The sequence below is a fragment of the Cetorhinus maximus genome, chromosome 5 (assembly GCF_964194155.1).
Source record: "Cetorhinus maximus chromosome 5, sCetMax3.hap1.1, whole genome shotgun sequence".
Taxonomy (NCBI): domain Eukaryota; kingdom Metazoa; phylum Chordata; class Chondrichthyes; order Lamniformes; family Cetorhinidae; genus Cetorhinus; species Cetorhinus maximus.
In genome coordinates this window covers 121,970,446-121,989,232 of record NC_135883.1, presented here as the reverse complement: position 1 = coordinate 121,989,232, position 18,787 = coordinate 121,970,446, and the positions used below count along the sequence as shown (strand labels likewise).

The following is an 18,787-nucleotide window of genomic DNA, read 5'->3' as shown; positions in this document are numbered from 1 at the left end:
GAATGGCCTTCTCAGTCTCCTCGTTTGTATGTTCGTATGTTTGTCATTACACTGCAAAGCTCCTGCGTGCTTTCCTCAACAGCAAAGTATACCAAGATGATAAGTTCCACTTTTCTCATCTCTCTAGCATTAGATATTGACTGAACAATTATATATCGTTTGAGCCACTATTCTTAGCTGGAATTAGTAGTTGTAAACCATTCAGAATCTGATTCTTTTTTTATTTTATTCATTTTTTGGCACGTGAACATTGATTGTCCGTCTCTTGTTGCCCCAAGGTAGTGGTGGGTCTTCTTTCTGTTGATACAACTGAGTGAGTTGCTAGGCTACTTCTGAGGGAAGTTAAGCGTCAAACACATTGATATGGGACAGAAGTCACATGTAGGTCAGAATCGGTATGAACAGCAGGTGTCCTTCCCTACATCAGATTAGTGAAACAGTTGGGCTTTTATAAAAATCCAACAAGTTCATGGTCACTTTTTACTGAGACTAGTTTTTTTCTTAGATGCAGCTTCTTTTATTTAAAAAATTGTTTCAAAGCCTCAAATTGTGCTGGTGGGATTGGATTTAAATCCTATAGATTACTAGTCCAGAAAGAACTGCATTAGCCAACAACAATTTATGATTTTTCATGCAAGGGAACAGTGTTAATAAACAGCTTCAGAGCAACCAACGTCACTAGTTCAATTCAGTCATTACGGATTGTTAACTACAGCAGAAGCAATTCAATTCTCTGGTTACTAAACCCAGCAAAGGGTTTCTTCTTCTCAGAAAATTGGGTGGGAAGGTGGTCCACTGGAATACAGAACTAATTATGTAAACTGATGAGCAGTTCTATCACTGGTACTTCTTGATCCCCTCGACAGCAGTACACCCCATAGAACCAAAATATACAATATCCACAAGATTTGTCAGTACAAGACAAGAAAGTTGTTGGAATTAACTTGGGTAACTCATTCGCTTGTTTGTCCTAAGGATCAGTTGGAGTATTGGGCCCACTGTTTCCCTCACTGATGCGCTTACTTTGTCTCCTTCCATCATCAACCACAAATTGAAAAGGATATAAAGCAGTAGGAAAGCCATGGAAGAATAAATTCTTTTTCAAAATGTAGGGTCTGGGCTTTCTTCTATGTCTGTCAGATATGCAAGAATGTTCTCACTAAAAAGATCCTACACAAAACAGTTGCTGGGTCAAAATCCTGGAACTTCCTCCCTAATAGCACTGTAGGTGTACCTACACTACATGGACAGCAGCGGTTCAAGAAGGCAACTCACCACCACCTTCTCAAGGGCAATTAGGGATAGGCAATAAATGCTGGCCTAGCCACATCCCATGAATGAATTGTTAAAAATTTCAAGTGTTACTCCACAAGACAGAGTGTAGAGTGCTCAGGTGAGCTTCAAAACAGGTATCGTATAATGCATGTTTACACAGGTATATATAGTATTGATCGTGTATTGCCATCATATTAGCAAGTTAAAGGGCTGTAGCCACAACGACAAACATTGGTTCTATGAGGTCTTTTTTAAAAATATATTTTGGGGTCAAATAAGACATTGATGATTTGTGAATTGTGTAAATAATTATTTAACATGACTGTACCTCTTGAAAGAAAAAACACTTGCAGGTTTTCTTGAGTTTTAGGGATATCTGTTATGACGTGGCACATGATTCCTCTTTGAAATACTGTCTCTTTTTCTCTTTCTTTTTCTGTTGCCTCTAGTTCAATTCTTTTCATTTCCATTGCTTGTTCAAGTTCAAGCTTCTTCATTTGTAACTGAAGCCTCACTACCTCCAGCTGTGACTCACTACTGTCAGGTATCACTTCCAACTTCAAGTGCTGTGCTATCACTTCAACTATGTCTCCTTTCTTTGCCCCTACAGGTAACCTCAACTGCAACTTATCCGCCAATTCTGTTAACTTACCCTTAGATTCTTTTTGTAACCCAGAGTTATATCTTCTACTTCCAAAAAAGTTTTAGCCATGGATACAACCATTTTTTTTTTCAGTCTCACCACTTTAAAAATCCCTCACATCAACTCCTGAATTCAATGAGCTTCTCGTACTTGTAACCTTATGATTCACCAACTCCAAACCAATCAAGAAATTTCAAATATCCCGCAAAGTGCCACCAATTTGGTATGACTTGATGATGTGCACCAGGCGGGCCAAATCCACGAGGGAAACTTGGTCATGCTATCACAATGGTCTTGCAATTTGTATTTATTACGAGATGTATGCATTGAATTCAGAAGTAATAAGTCCACCAGGACCTTTAGAGATTAAAAATTAAATTGAAATATTTATTAACAAAATAAAAAATTTCAAGCACATACAAAAGACTACAATTACCACTATAATAATAACTCCTAAAATTCCTAATTAACCTGACCACCAGTTATGTTCCCTTTAAAGCAACGGTCCACAATAGATTTTAGATGTAAAACAAACAGCAAGTTAACACAATACCCTGGACAGTGGAATTCAAATGGCTTTTCTCCAGCTTCAGTTGCATTAGATAGCAGACTTATGCACAAATGCTGGAGGCTTCATTAAGGCTGTATTAGAAGGCTATCAGCTGTTAGGCTGTTACCTTCTGAACACATAACCTTTCATTCTCCTTTATATATGATTCTCTCTTTTTAATATGTAAATTCTATTGTTCCATGTGTCTTTGAAACTGTATCTTCCTCATAATATAAAAACTTTCATGTTGCCACCTATATATTGATAGTAACCTTTGGGAAAAATAAACACATTCCTTAGCCTTGCTTATCTGGCTTGTTGTAAATAGACTAAGATCCCTTTGAAATCCAAATATCCCTTCATTTATCTAAAAATGCAAATTCCCTTCATACCTTTACATATTAAGCCAGCACCCATGTTTACTCATTAGCATGTCAAGCACCTAGCTCCTTTTGATGATTTAAAGCTTGAAGTCTACTTGCCTACAAAATGTAATTAAATCACACACACACCCAACTATACTTACCTCCACAAACCTACTTCACTATAAACCAGAAAATTATGAAAAAAAATGTTAGTTTCATGACATATCCAAAACAAGGAGTTTAAAAAACAAATGCCATATTTACCATTTTTTGGGTAAATTATTCTCCACTGATCTTTTCCACTGAAAATAAAAGCGGAAAAAGACCAAAATTGGTTTGCAAATGGCCAAAAACTAACTTCAACTACCTAAAGCACAATGTAAAACAGCCTAACTTATGTCTACTGTACAGTAATCCTCAGTTCAAATAATTTCTTTGAAAGTGCTCTTCATTTTAGAATGGTTTTCATATTAAGGAACTTTTTCGATTGGCATCGTCAACCATGACCTCAATTTTCAGTTTAGTGCAACTGGCAAGCCTCTGGAATGTCACCAGCGACCATATACTCAACAGGGTCAGCCTCAAATGCCATGGCTACCAAAGCAAGTTAGAAGCAGGGCATTCTGTTATGAATGGATTAATGCCTGATCCCACGAAGGCTCTCCACCATCTCACTAAGGCTGGTCACTACGATGAAGCCCCCACCACCTGCCTGGATGAGTGCACCTTATCACAGTCCAGGACACAGCAGTTTAACAAAGAGGCACTCATGTTCAATATAGATGCTCTCCATTACTGGTGTACCATGCTACAGAATGTAATACACTGCAGCGTGTCACCAGATATCACCAAGGGGCAACAGATAGATGATGAAAAGAAGGGGGTCACAGGCAGATCTGGAGGAAACAGTGCAGAAAGAGAACTACTGTTGGATACAATTAGTCCGGTAACAGTGAAACCAAGCAAGAGAAGTCCCATTGAGCTCAACCACAGGTGAGAAATGCTGGAGGATAGTGTGGTCACCAGTGTCAAAAGTTGCATAGGGATCAAGGAAATTATGATGGGAAAATGTGCCAAGTCACCAAGGATGGCATTTCTGGCTTTGGTTAGAGGCTGAATGGAGAGATTCAAACTGGGGAAAAGGGGCACAAATTTAGGAAGCGACTCAAATATTGTAGGGCGTCGGATACTGTTTGGTAGGTCGTAATGAAGTAGTCTTAAGTAGGTTAACTATGTATTTATTAACCACATGATGCACATATATACAATAAAGGGTTAAAGCTAGGAACTGTCTCCATGCTTGCTTGTGCACAGGGGGACTCTGTTCCACACTAGACTGACCCCTAGGTGTGGGTCATGTGTTCTCTTACATCAGTGTGTGGGTGGTACTGTGTTCAGTCTCACATTAACCCTATTTGTGTCAGACCCTTGTACTACAGACTCCATGCTCAAGGACTTTGGAAAGGAAAGGGAGTTTGAAGGACAGTACTCTCCATGCACAGAAGGGTTAAAATAGTCTTTTTATAAGGAATGGTATGAAAGGGTCTTAAAAGGCACGAAACAGTGCCTGAGCAAACTGAACCATGTACAATGGCAGAAAGGGAGAGAAATTGGGTAGCCAGCAGTATTGTGGTCAAAGTTGGGTCTCGTGGATGAGAGAGCTCAGAGAAGGCCTGAGGGGAGAGAAATCAGAGCTCGTGGGTTTGGATTGATATACAAGGGGAAGCAACAGTGGCTGCTGAATCAACAGTCTTGGTGATAAAGAATGCCATGAGCTCCACATATTTGCTGGGGACAAGAATGGAAGGGGCAGAGGAAAGAGGTTTAAGGAGACAGGTGGTTTTGGTAAAATGAATGCAGTCACCACCATCTTTGCTCTCCAAAACGATGCAGTCACCATAAATAGCTTGGAGTGCAATGATATTCTCCATATTTCCAGCACACAAACTAGTTTTGGAGAACAAGCAGGTTGGATTTTATCACAAGAAAGCTCTTACTGTACTTTCAATTTAGTCTATTGTATTTGCTCTACACTGGGGAGACCAAACACAGACTGGGTGACCGCTTTGCAGAACACCTCTGTTCAGTGCACAAGCATGACCCCAACGTCCTGGATGCTTGCTATTTCAATTCACCATCTTGCTCCCATGAGTGTCCTTGGCCTGCTGAAATGTTCCAGTGAAGCCCAACGCAAACTGGAAGAACGGCACCCCATCTTCCAATTAGGCACTTTACAGCTTCTGCATTCAACATTGTGTTCAACAACTTCAGACCATGAACTCTGTCCTCCATTTTGTATTTTTTTCCCTAATACCACTCTATGTAGTTCTCATGCTTTGCTTCAGACAGCACTGACCTTTATTCTGCTATTAACACCTACTCTGGACTAATGCTTTTGTAAGTTAATCTCCATCGCCCTCTTACTTATCCCTGACCTTCGATTTTTGGTCCACCTGACCTTCCTCCCTTCTTCAACAAGATAAAACCCATCACATTTCTGCCTCTCTCCAGTTCTGAAGAGTCATATTGGACTCGAAATGTTAACTTGGTTTCTCTCCCCACAGTACTTTATTTTTATTATAGTTCTTACTGTGTTGACTTTACATTGTACAGAATTGCTTTAAATAAAAGTGGTACTGTAAATGTTCACTGGTGCTCTAAAAGCTTTGCTCCACATACGGTCGTTAAGAAGTACAACTTCCATTTTCTTTCAGTAACTTTTTAAAAATTCATTCATGGAATATAGTTTTGCTGACAAGATCAGCACTTATTGCCCATTCCTAGGCAAATTCCAGACAAACCTATAAAGTGCAATGACATGGTTGAAAAATAAATTTTTAAAGTCTTTATATAACTAATGTAACACTTAACATTGAAATTTCCAAAGTTTTTTATGTAGAAAAGTTACTTTTAAGCACATTGGATGCAGTGTAGGCAAATGTGTTATTTTATACACAGCAAGATCCCTTAAACACCAATGACATGTCAACCTATTGTTGCCATTGTTAATTGAGGAAGAAATGTTGACCAGAACATCAGGGATTCACATTTTGAATCTTCAATTCCATCAGAACTACTGGAGTGGACAGAGAGAAACTCACAGAATCACACAATGCAGAAGAGGCCTTTCGGCCCATCGAGTCTGCACCAACATGCGAGAAACACCTGACCTACCAGCACTTGGCCCATAGCCTTGAATGTTATGATGTGCCAAGTGCTCATCCAGGTACTTTTTAAAGGATGAGAGGCAACCCGCCTTCACCACCCTCCCAGGCAGCGCATTCCAGACCGTCACCACTCTCTGGGTAAAAAGCGTTTTTCTTCACATCCCCCCTAAACCTCCTGCCCCTCACCTTGAACTTGTGTCCCCTCGTGACGGAGCCTTCAACTAAGGAAAACAGCTGCTCCCTATCCACCATGTCCATGCCCCTCATCATCTTGTACACCTCGATCAGGTCGCCCCTCAGTCTTCTCTGCTCCAAAGAAAACAACCCAAGTCTATCCAACCTCTCTTCATAACTTAAATGTTTCATCCCAGGCAACATCCTGGTGAATCTCCTCTGCAACCCTTCCAGTGCAATCACATCCTTCCGTTTAAACTCAGTTTAATGTTTCCCACTGGAATATTTGTCCGTGCACTTGGAGGGGAACTTGCAGGCGGTGGTGCTCCCATTGCCTTCTGTCTTTGTTCTTCTAGGGGGTGGAGGTTATGGGTGCTGTTGACGGAACCTTGACGAATTGCTGCACTGCATCTTGTAGATGCAGCCACAATGCAACAGTGGTGGGGGGAGTGAATGTTTAAGGTGGTGGATGGGTTTAATCAATCAAGCAGGTGGCTTTGACCTGGATAGCATTGAAATCGTTGAATGTTTTTGGAGCTGCACTCATCTCGGCAAGTGTGGACTCAGGAAGCAGTTCACTTACCAGAGAATTCCCAGTCTCTAGCTTGTTCTTGTAGCCACAGTATATGGCAAGTCCTGTTGAGTTCCTGGTCAACATTGGTAGTGGGGGCTTCAGTAATGCTAATCCCATCGAATGGCAAGGGAAAATAGTTAGGTTCTCTCTTGTTGGAGATGGTCATTGCCTGGCACTTGTGTGGCACAAATGTTACTTTCCAATTATCGACCCAAGCCTGAATGCTGTCCAGTTTTTGATGCACACGAGCATGGACTGCTTCATTATCTGAGGACTTGCGAATGGAAATGAACACTGTGCAATCATCAGTGAACATCTCCATTTCTGGCTTACGATGAAGGGAAGATTATTGACAAAGCAACGGAAAATGGCTGGGTTGAGGGCATTGCCATGAGGAACTCCTGCAGCGATGTCCTGGGGCTGAGATGATTGGCCTCCAACAACTACAAGCATCTTCCTTTGTACTAGGTATGCCTCTAGCCAATGCTGAAGACAGAGCAATCGGTGGTAGCACTGTATTAAAAATACACCATATGAGTGATAGTCAATCCAATAGTTTGATAACCATTTTTAATATTTAAATGGAGAAAGATTGCAGAATGCTGAGGTAGAGAGAGATCTGGGTGTCCTGACACATGAATCACAAAAAGTTAGTGTGCAGAATACAGCAAGTGATTAGGAAGACAAATGGAATGTTGTCATTTATTGCAATGGGAATGGAATTTAAATGTAAGAATGTTTTGCTACAGTTGTACAGGGTGTTGGTGAGACCACATCTGTCGTACTCTGTACAGTTTTGGTCTCCTTATTTAAGAAAGGATATAAATGAGTTAGAAGCAGTTCAGAGAAGGTTCACTCGACTGATACCTGGGATGGGGTGGTTAATCCTATGAGGAAAGGTTAAAACATGCTGGGCCTGTATTCATTGGAGTTTAGAAGAATGAGATGTGATCTTATTGAAACATATAAGATCTTGAAGGGACTTGACAAGGAGGATGCTGAAAGGCTGTTTCCTCTGATAGAGGAGACTAGAACTAGGGGACACAGATCAAAATAAGGAGTCTCTCATTTAAGATGGAGTCGAGGAGAATTTTTTTCCCTGAGGATTGAGAGTCTGTGGAACCCTCTAACCAGAATGCAGTGGAGATAGGGCCATTGAATTTTTTTTTTAAAAGGCAGAGGTAGATAGATTCTTGATTAACAAGGGGAGTCAAAAGATATTGGGGTGGACAGAAATGTGGAGTTGAGGCCAGAATCAGATCAGCCATGACCTTACTGAATGGCGGAGCAGGCTCAAGGTGCCGAATGGCCTACTCCTGCTCCTAATTCATATAATTTCATTGTCCATTCCTTCCTGCCTGCCTCCTTTGATACCTTTGAAAAGATCTGAGGAAGTACCTTGTTGAATTTTAAAGTTTTTTTAAATAGAATTTATTAGGCCCCTCCCTTCGCTAACCTATTCCCACATTTAAAAATCAGACAACTTTTTTGATTCAGATTTTTTATTAGTTAAGGGTTATATAGGAGAGGAACAGAATACAATGTTTTGATTGGTTGTCTACATTTTAGCCTTGTTTTACGTGGCATTTGATTATTCCTAATCATTTGTAATTATTCATACTTACAATTTTATAACTGTGAAGTAAAATCGTCTATGTACAGTGCAACTATCTACATCAGGTTCAAGTGAACCCACCACTTACAAGCACTAGAAGGCGTCAGAGGGTGGCACATAGTAAAGTTTTGAATAAACACATTGCAGTAAACAGACTACCAACGTTGCATTTTACGAAAAGATTTGGCATAATTTAAACAAACGATTATTTAGACATTTACAAAATACGTTTATAAATAGAGGAACAATGCAAACATCTTGTCTAGGAGGTCGAACTGAGTTTGTGAAGTAGAATGCAGGCAATGCTTGTCATTAGGAGCCCATCCACATGTGGGGGAGGGGGGGGGAAAAAACTTTCCCTCTTCAACTTATTTGAAATCTGCTGCCTACCATGATTGGATGCTAAACAACAGGGCTAACCCCAATCATTTCTATTCGGCTGGAGCCAGGGAGCAGGTTAAAGGCCCCCCCCCCCCCAAGATGTTGATCTCGGTATTGTGAATTATTTTACAATGTAAGCGATCCAAGACAACAAAAAAAGCCCAAGCCCCTTGGCTGATTTCTGACACTCACCTGCCACCGGTTGTCCTCTCCTCGGACAGTGCAGCCATCGCGGGGGGATTGCGTTGTTTGACATGCTGATATCTCACACCCACACCACAGGTTGCCAGCACCGGCCGCCGCCAGCAGCAGCAGGAGGAGGAGGAAAAACGTCGCCGCCCAGTTGTTCCCAGGTTTCCCTTCACCTTCCCCTCGCCCTCACATCAGAAGCGAGTCCCCGGCTCGGAGGCCTCAAGCCCGGACACTTCCCGCTCTCCCTAATATCCCGGCACGGATTTGTTGTTGTTGTTGTTGTTTTAAATATTGAAACCCCGAGGCAACGCCTGTGAACCCGAGTCGGTAGCTCCGGGGTGGTGGTGATGATGATGGTGGTGGAGGGGGGGGTCGGCCGTAGCTTCTTTAATCGGATGGCACTGAGCGGTTACACGCCGGCGAGCACCCGAGGGACAGAGTGCGCGCCCCCCAACCCCGTGCTGCGCGCGCACTGCATACCACGTGTTCGCGGCCAGTGCGCGCTCCCCAGCATCAGACCTGCTGGGTTCCTTCCCTGGAGCAACAACAAGTGCCGTCCCTCCCTTGAGGAGGCGGCACCGATGTAATAGCCTGAAGTGTGAGAGGACTCGCCAAGAGTAAAAGAAACTTAATCAAAATATGAAAGACGATGCAAACATGAGCGGTAATGGGAAGCTGTGAGAGCAGCTTATAGTAGAAGCGAAAACAAAAGTACCAGGAAAAACTCAGCAGGTCTGACAGCATCAAACCTGCTGAGTTTTTCCAGATATTTTTGTTTTTGTTCTAGATTTCCAGCATCCGCAGTATTTTGCTTTTATCTTACAGTAGAAGCGACTTGGCGCAACATTGCGTCCAACCTTGCATGGGTAAAGAGGGGTCAGGAACCTGAAAGGAAAACTAAATACTGCGGTGCTGTGAATCCGAAACAACAACAGAAAATGCTCCTGCATCTGAAACATTAACTCTGAAGCCCGGAATTTGCTGCAGGCAGGTCAACCAACTCTTGCCCATTTACTGTCAAGGATATTTTGCTCCACAAGTTGCTGCTGCAAGTGGGAGGTGGCACTAGGACATCTGGGATCTGGGTGAACAGGTCAAGCAGCAATATGACTCCCTAACCAACCAAACTGTAGCAAAACAGAAACAAAAATTGCTGGAAAATCTCAGCAGCTCTGACAGCATCTGTGGAAAGGAAGACAGAGTTAACGTTTCGAGTCTGTATGACTTCATCAGAGCTAAAGAGGAATAAGAAATGTGATGAAATATAAGCTCGTTGAGAGGGATGGGACAGGTGGAGCTGGATAGAGGGCCAGTGATAGGTGGAGGCAAAGGAGAGATTGCCAAAGATGTCATAACCAAAAGGACAAAGGGGTGTTGATGGCGGTGATATTAGCTAAAGGATGTGCTAATGGTGACATGAAGGGTAGAAAGCAGGATGAGCAAGTGACAGATGGCCCTAGTTGGGGGGGGGGGGGGGGGGTGGGAGGGGTGGATAGAAATAGACTAAAAGGTGGAGATAAAACAATGGATGGAAATAACTTGTAAAAATAATAGAAATAGGTGGGAAAAGAAAAATATAAAATGGAGTAAAAGGGTCTGGCACATATAGGGTCAATGTGGGGCTGAGTACAGTACCGCCCACACAGTGATGTAATAGAACACAAGACCCGCACCTAGGGATCAGTATAGTTTTGGACAGAGCCATATGCAAGCATGAAGACAGCTCTTGAACCCTTTACCTTATATTTGTATATAGTTCTTGTAGTTAATAAATACATACAGTTAACCTACTTAAGAATACAAAGACTTCATTAAGATCTACCGAATGCTATCCAACACCTTACAAAATGGTGGCAGCTAATGGAGAAAGCCAAAATCTCACAAAAATGCAGAAACAAAAATCCTGAAAGAATAAAGAAAAAGTTGAAAAAGTTGAAGAAGCATTCTGACCTGAAAAAATTAATATTTATTAATTAATTTGGAAGCATTGCGACTAATGAATCAGGTTTAAAGACCAGCAAAGGTTAGGATTTGAAGCTTTCGCAACCCTAAAGCACAGTACTGAAACAGAGAAGTCTGCAGCTAGTCTATTCAAGCAGCCATTGTTTAAAATTTTTTGAAGGCTGAGTGCAAGCGCCATTGCAGCCTGGTAAACCTTTTGTATTCAAACAAATGGCAGCACCATCTTGAATTTCAGTAACTTCTTAAAGCTTTTATTTTTTTTAAGCATGGATCAAAAATCCAACTTACCAGATCAGTTTGGATTCATCCAAAGGCCAAACCTAATGGAAAATTGGGTGTCCTGGAGAAGAGAATTTTTAAGCTACCAGAGTAAATCAGGTCTAAGCTGGGGAGGCGATGGCGTAGTGGTATTGTCGCTGGACTAGTAATTCAGAGACCCAGTATTGCTCTGGGGACCCGGGTTAGAACCCTGCCATGGCAGATGGCGGAATTTGAATTCAGTTTTTTTTTTAAATCTGGAATTAAAAGTCTAATGATGACCATGAAACCATTGTTGTAAAAACCCATCTGATTCATGAATGTCCCTTTAGGGAAGGAAATCTGCTGTCCTTACATATGATTCCAGACCCACAGCAATGTGGTTGACCCCGAAATGGCCCAGCAAGGCACTCAGTTGTATCAATCCCTACAAAGCCTCTAAAAAGGGATGAAACTGGACAGACCACCCAGCATTGACCTAGGCACCAGAAGTGACAACGGCAAACTCAGCCCTGTCGGCCCTGCAAAGTTCTCCTTGCTAACATCTGGGAGCTACTGCCAAAATTGGGAAAGCTATCTCACAGATTAGTCAAGCAACATCCTCACAGAATCATACCTTACAGATCATGTCCCAGACACCACCATCACCAGCAGAGGGGGTGGCACAGTGGTATACAGTTGGAAGGGAGTTGCCCTGGGAGTCCTCAACATCAACTCCAGAGCCCATGAAGTCTCATGGCACCAGGTCAAACACGGGCAAGGAAACTTCCTGCTGATTATCATGTACTGCCCTCCCTTAGCTGATGAATGGGTGGCAAGGGCACAGAATGTACTCTGGGTGGGGGACTTCTTTGTCCATCACCAAGAGTGACTCAGTAGTATCACTACTGATCAAGATGGGTGAGTCCTAAAGGACATAGCTGCTCAACTGGGTCTGCAGAAGGTGATGAGGGAACCAACAAGAGGGAAAAACATGCTTGACCTCGTCCTCACCAAACTGCCTGTCGCAGGTACATCTGACAGAATCAGTAGGAGTGACCACCGCACATTCGTTTTGGAGACAAAGTCCTGCCTTCACATTGAGGATACCATCGTATTGTGTGGCACTACTACTGTGCTAAATGGGATTTCAAACAGATCTGGCAACTCAAGACTGGACATCCATGAGGCACTGTGGGCCATCAGCAGCAGCAGAACTGTACTCATGGCCTGGTATATCCCCCACTCTACCATTACCATCAAGCCTGGGGATTAACCCGGGTTCAATGAAGAGTGCAGGAGGGCATGCCAGGAGCAGCACCAGGCAGACCTAAAAATGAGGTGTCAACCTGGTGAAGCTATAACATAGGACTACTTGTGTGCCAAACAGCATAGCAGCAATCGACAGAGCTAAGCGATCCCACAACCAATGGATCAGATCTAAGCTTTGCAGTCCTGCCACATCCAGTTGTGAATGGTGGTAAGACAATAAAACAACTCACTGGAGGAGGAGGCTCCACAAATATCCCCATCCTCAATGATGGGGGAGCCCAGCACATCAGTGCAAAAGATCAGGCATTTGCTACAACCTTCAGCCAGAAGTGCCAAGTGGATGATCCATCTTGGCCTTCTCTAGAGGTCCCCAGCATCCCAGATGCCAGCTGTCAGCCAATTCGACTCACTCCACATGATATCAAGAAATGGCTGAAGGCTACGAGCAAAGGCTATGGGGCCTGACAATGTTCCAACAACAGTACTGAAGATTGTGCTCCAGAATTTGCCGTGCCCCTAGCCAAACTGTTACAGTACATCTATAACACTGGCATCTACCCGGCTGTGTGGAAAATTGCCCAGTTATGTCCTGTACACAAAAAGCAAGACAAATCCAACCCAACCAATTACCCGGCCATTTACTGCCCCACCAGTCTACTCTCGATCATCAGTAAAGTAAGGGAAGGGGTCATCAACAGTGCTATCAAGCAGCACGTGCCTAGCAATAATCTGCTCGCTGACACCCAGTTTGGGTTCTGCCAGGACCACTCAGTTCCTGATCTCATTACAGCCTTGGTTCAAACATGGACAGAAGAGCTGAACTCCCAATGTAAGGTGAGAGTGACTGCCCTTGACATCAAGGCCGCATTTGACCAAGTGTGGCATCAAGGAGCCTTAGCAAAACTGAAGTCAATGGGAATCAGGGGGAAAACTCTCCACTGGTTAGAGTCATACCTAGCACAAAAGAAAATGGTTGTGGTTGTTGGAGGTCAGTCACCTCAGCTCCAGGATATCACTGCAGGAGTTCCTCAGGGTAGTCCTTGGCCCAACCATCTTCAGTTGCTTCATCAATGACCTTCCTTCCATCATAAGGTCAGAAGTGGGGATGTTCACTAATGATTGCACAATGTTCAGCACCATTCATGACTCCTCAGATACTGAAACAGTCCATGTCCAAATGCAGCAAGACCTGGACAATATCCAGGCTTGGGCTGACAAGTGGCAAGTAACATTTGCACCACACAAGTGCCAAACGATGACCGTCTCCAACAAGAGAGAATCTAACCATAGCCCCTTGACATTCTATGGCATTACCATCACTGAATCCCCCATTATCAACATCCTGGGGGTTATCATTGACCAAAAACTGAACTGGACTAGTCATATAAATACTGTGGCTACAAGAGCAGGTCAGAGGCTAAGAATCCTGCGACAAGTAACTCACCTCCTGACTTCCCAAAGCCTCTCTGCCATCTACAAGGCACAAGTCAGGAGTGTGATGGAATACTAAGATAAAAGCAAAAAACTGAGGATGCTGGAAATCCAAAACAAAAACAAAAATACCTGGAAAAACTCAGCAGGTCTGACAGCATTTGCGGAGAGGAATACAGTTAAGAGACTGGACAAGGGGAGAGAGAATGGAGTCAAGATAGCAAGAAATGAGTTCCATGGGGCAGAAACAGGCTGACACGTTTGGTCTGCCGGGACAGTCCTGTTTGTGGATTTTGGGTAGGAGGTAGAAGCGGGCCATCCAAAGTTGGGAGACCATGAGGTTGGAAGCTGTGGAGGGAAGATCTCCAGAGGAGATGAGGTCAGTAACAGTCCTGGAAACAATGGCTTGATGTTCAGTGGTGGGGTCATGGTCCAGGGGGAGGTAAGAGGAAGTGTCTGCGAGTTGACGCTCAGCCTCTGCGAGGTTGAGGTCAGTGCGCCAGGCAACCACAGCACCACCCTTGTCAGCAGGTTTGATGACAATGTCAGGGTTGGACCTGAGAGAACGGAGTGCAGCAAGTTCAGAGAAAGACATGTTAGAGTGGGTGAGAGGAGCAGAGAAATTGAGACGACTGATGTCACGCCAACAGGTCTCAATGAAAAGATCAAGAGCAGGTAAGAAACCAGAGGGAGGGGTCCAGGTGGAGGGAGAATATTGGAGGCAGGTAAAAGGATCCGTTGAATGGGGAGAGGACTCCTGCCCAAAGAAGTGAGCATGGAGATGAAGGCGGCAGAAGAAGAGTTCAGCATCATGCTGAGCCCAAAATTCATTGAGATGAGGGCGTAAGGGTATGAAACTGAGTGATTTGCTGAGCACTGAACGTTTAGCATCAGAGAGGGGAAGGTCAGGGGGTATGGTGAATACACGGCCAGGGCTGGGATTGGAAGACGGGATGGGGACAGAGGGACAGGCAGGGGTGGAGGGTCCTGGGTGGGTGTTGGTGTCGATGAATTATTGGAGCTTGCATTCCTTTGCACCTGAAAGAAAGAGACAAAGTTTCTTGTTGAGGCGTCGGATGAGACAAAGAATAAAATGAAACTGGGGGCAAGGGCAGCTTAGAAATAGGGTGCATTGGTGCTGCTGGAGGGAGAGGTCAAATGGCACTGAGTATGGATAGTCTTCCGCCAGCAGCACTGTTGCACCCTATTTCTAAGCTGCCCTTACCCCCAGTTTCATTTTATTCTTCGTCTCATCCGACACCTCAACAAGAAACTTTGTCTATTTCTTTCAGGTGCAAAGGAATGCAAGCTCCAACAACTCATCGACACCAACACCCACCCAGGACCCTCCACCCCTGCCCGTCCCTCTGTCCCCATCCCGTCTTCCAATCCCAGCCCCGGTCGTGTATTCACCATACCCCCTGACCTTCCCCTCTCTGATGTTAAATGTTCAGTGCTCAGCAAAGGACTCAGTTTCATACCCTTATGCCCTCATCTCAATGAATTTCGGGCTCGACACGATGTTGAACTCTTCTTCCGCCGCCTTCGTCTCCATGCTCACTTCTTTGGGCAGTGGTCCTCTCCCCATTCAACGGATCCTTTTACCCGCCTCCAATATTCTCCCTCCGTGTGGACCCCTCCCTCTGGATTCTTACCTGCTCTTGATCTTTTCATTGAGAACTGTCGGCGTGACATCAGTCGTCTCAATTTCTCTGCTCCTCTCACCCACTCTAACCTGTCTCTCTCTGAACTTTCTGCACTCCGTTCTCTCAGGTCTAACCCTGACATTGTCATCAAACCTGCTGACAAGGGTGGTGCTGTTGTTGTCTGGCGCACTGACCTCTACCTCGCAGAGGCTGAGCGTCAACTTGCAGACACTTCCTCCTACCTCCCCCGGACCATGATCCCACCACTGAACATCAAGCCATTGTTTCTAGGACTGTCACTGACCTCAACTCCTCTGGAGATCTTCCATCCACAGCTTCCAACCTCATGGTCCCCCTACCTCGGACGGCCCGCTTCTACCTCCTACCCAAAATCCACAAACAGGACTGTCCCGGCAGACCGATCATGTCTGCCCGTTCCTGTCCCATGGAACTCATTTCTTGCTATCTTGACTCCATTCTCTCTCCCCTTGTCCAGTCTCTTAACTGTATTCCTCTCCGCAGATGCTGTCAGACCTGCTGATTTTTTCCAGGTATTTTTGTTTTTGTGTGTGATGAAATACTCCCCACTAGCCAGGATAAGTGCAGCTTCCACATCACTCAAGAAGCTTGATACTATCCAGGTCAAAGCAGCCCGCTTGATTTGCACCAAATACACAGATATTCACTCCCTCCACTACTGATGCACTGTAGCAGCAGGGTGTATCATCTACAAGATGCACTGCAGGAATTCAGCAAGGCTCCTTCGACAGCACCTTCCAAACTCACGATCACTACCATCTAGAAGGGCAAGGGCAGCAGATAGATAGGAACACCACCACCTGGAAGTTCCCCTCCAAGTCACTCACCATCCTGACTTGGAATAATATCGCCGTTCCTTCACTATTGCTGGGTCAAAATCCAGGAACTCCCTTCCTAACAGCACTGTGGGTGTATCTACACCACATGGACTGCAGTGGATCAAGAAGTCGGCTCACCACCACCTTCTCAAGGGCAACTAGCGATAGGCATTAAATACTGGCCCAGGCAGCGAAGCCCACATCCCGTGAATGAATAAAAAAAATGGCAGTGTCGTTTTGAATTTCATCAACTTTTTTTTTAAGCATGGATCAAAAATCCAACTTACCAGATCAGTTTGGATTCATCCAAGGGCCAAATCAAATTGGAAATTGGGTGTCCTGGAGAAGACCATTTTAAACTACCAGAGTACATCAAGTCTAGGTAGAAAATCAGAAAAAGTCCAGATGAATACCTTTTTATACTGGTTTGGTGAACTTGCTGTTAAGGTAATCATAATGCAATGCATTGATGAATCCTCAGCCAGCTTTGATGAAATATTAAGAACCTTTGACAAATATTCTAATCTTCAATTTGTACACTTCAGGAGCATACACAGCTTAAAAACAGGCACAGAAAATCCCCAGGAAAGCACCAAAAGGAAAAAGACAATACTCAAGTAAATCACAGGGAGGTGCCAAAGAGGCAGGGAACTTTCTGGAAGCCTTGAAAATATATTATTTTGGAAAGCCCAACATATTACTTGAACTGCAACAGCAGGTGACAGTGCAGAGCAAGCAGCTGGCTGTGTACGAAGGGAAGCTATCTGATGAAAACCAAAATAAACAAACCCTACAAAAGGGAAATGAAATAGGGTTGGAAAATGTTTATATCGGAACAGAATTGGAAGATTTGAAACTCAAGATTCAAGCTGAGTATATACCCTTGAAAATGCATGAGACACTAAAGTTGTCAATGAACCAAACTGTTCAAGAACTGAACAAGCAAAATTTTGAGGTGTCACAGAGATGCAAGAAAGAGATGACAGAGTGCAATAAAATGGTTGGACATATGGAAGAAAACTTGGAAAAACATTACATTTCCAAGAATAGGTGAAAATCAAGAACCTAGAATGGAAGGAGAAAGTAAAAGTTCTCACAAAAACGCATGAGGAGTTTCAAAAGCAATTAGCAGCAGCACAATTACAGAATGCAAGCTTGAATGATAGCACAGAAGAATTATATTGTACCAAGGAAAAACTGATCACTATAGAGAATCAACTTTCACATACAAAAGATGCATTTGATAAGGAAAAATGAGAACTAATCATAACAGTGGAATGTCATTCACAGGCAGTAGAACACTTGAAAGAGGGCTCAAAATATGTAAATGATAAACTTGTAGAAACAAATTCAACAAAAATGGATCTTCAATTAAAACTTGATGAACTTCAAACATCAGTAGTCTCTAGTAGGCATTGTGAAAAATGGGAACAGGAAAAGGAATTGCTGATGAATCAGAACATGCAGATGCATGAAAACAGAACTAACAACCAAACCTGATGCACTTCTTGATCTTCGGTCCAATCTAAACAACATGAAGGATGAGATGCACAGTATGGGAGAGCAAATCCAGAGTTTAAAAGTAGAAAAGGTGAATTCTATGGAACAGATTGAAGATCTAATGAATTAATTGAAAAAGTCTAAAGAGCAGTCAGTGACCATGGAAGAAAGATTCTGAAAAGAACTTAAGGCCCAGGAGAAGTAAGAGCTATGCAGATAACTCTGAAACTGAGCTAAATGAAAATGTTCACAAGCTCAAAAAACAACTGGAAAGCAAGAAAGTAATCAAAAATTTGGCTAAAATTGTGTAATAAAGGGGAATGAATGTTCCATTGTTGAAATGTGAACTTCCATATGCGTCGTGGCGAGTCGCACAACGAAAGAAGAGGAAAAAATGCTGTGGGAACAAGCACAGTGTTTATTCACCCTGGAAGAAACAAGATAAATCAACACCTATCACCACAACTTCTGAATTGACAAAAAGCAGCTCAATACCAAGGAATGGAAAAAGAGGATGAAAAGATACCCAGATGCCAGAATAACCTCCAAATCAACAGAGTTTACCTGCATCAACAGAGTCTACCAGTCCTCCAACATTAGTGTGAACAAGATATGGAAGAGTTACAAGGCCTCCAGACCACCTGAACCTATGGACTCAGAGACCTGAAGGCGGGAAATGGGGTAGTGATACTGATGTAAATACATCAGAATAACTTGAAATACATTGGACAAAGACTTGGGGAGAGGTGTAGTATAAGGGTCTGGCACATATAAGGTTAACATGTGGCTGAGTACAGTACCACCCACACAGTGATGTAAGAGAACACATGACCCATATCTAGGGGTCAGTCTAGTGTTGGACAGAGCTGTGTGCACAAGCAAGCATGGAGATAGCGCCTAGCTTGATGCCTTTACTATATATATGTACATAATTCTTGTAGTTAAT

At 43.4% G+C, this 18,787-nt stretch overlaps 1 protein-coding gene across 4 annotated transcripts in view; it reads right to left on the bottom strand.

The window, feature by feature from the left end:
* Positions 1–9,399, bottom strand: part of rngtt (RNA guanylyltransferase and 5'-phosphatase) — a 428,584-nt gene extending 419,185 nt beyond the window's left edge. For all 4 annotated transcript variants that reach the window (XM_078542420.1, XM_078542421.1, XM_078542423.1 and 1 more), the window contains exon 1: positions 8,937–9,399. In XM_078542420.1, the coding sequence (XP_078398546.1) occupies positions 8,937–9,000 (64 nt within the window). In that variant the 5' untranslated portion in view covers positions 9,001–9,399. The remainder of the gene's footprint in view (positions 1–8,936) is intronic.
* Between the last annotated feature and the right edge of the window lie 9,388 nt (positions 9,400–18,787).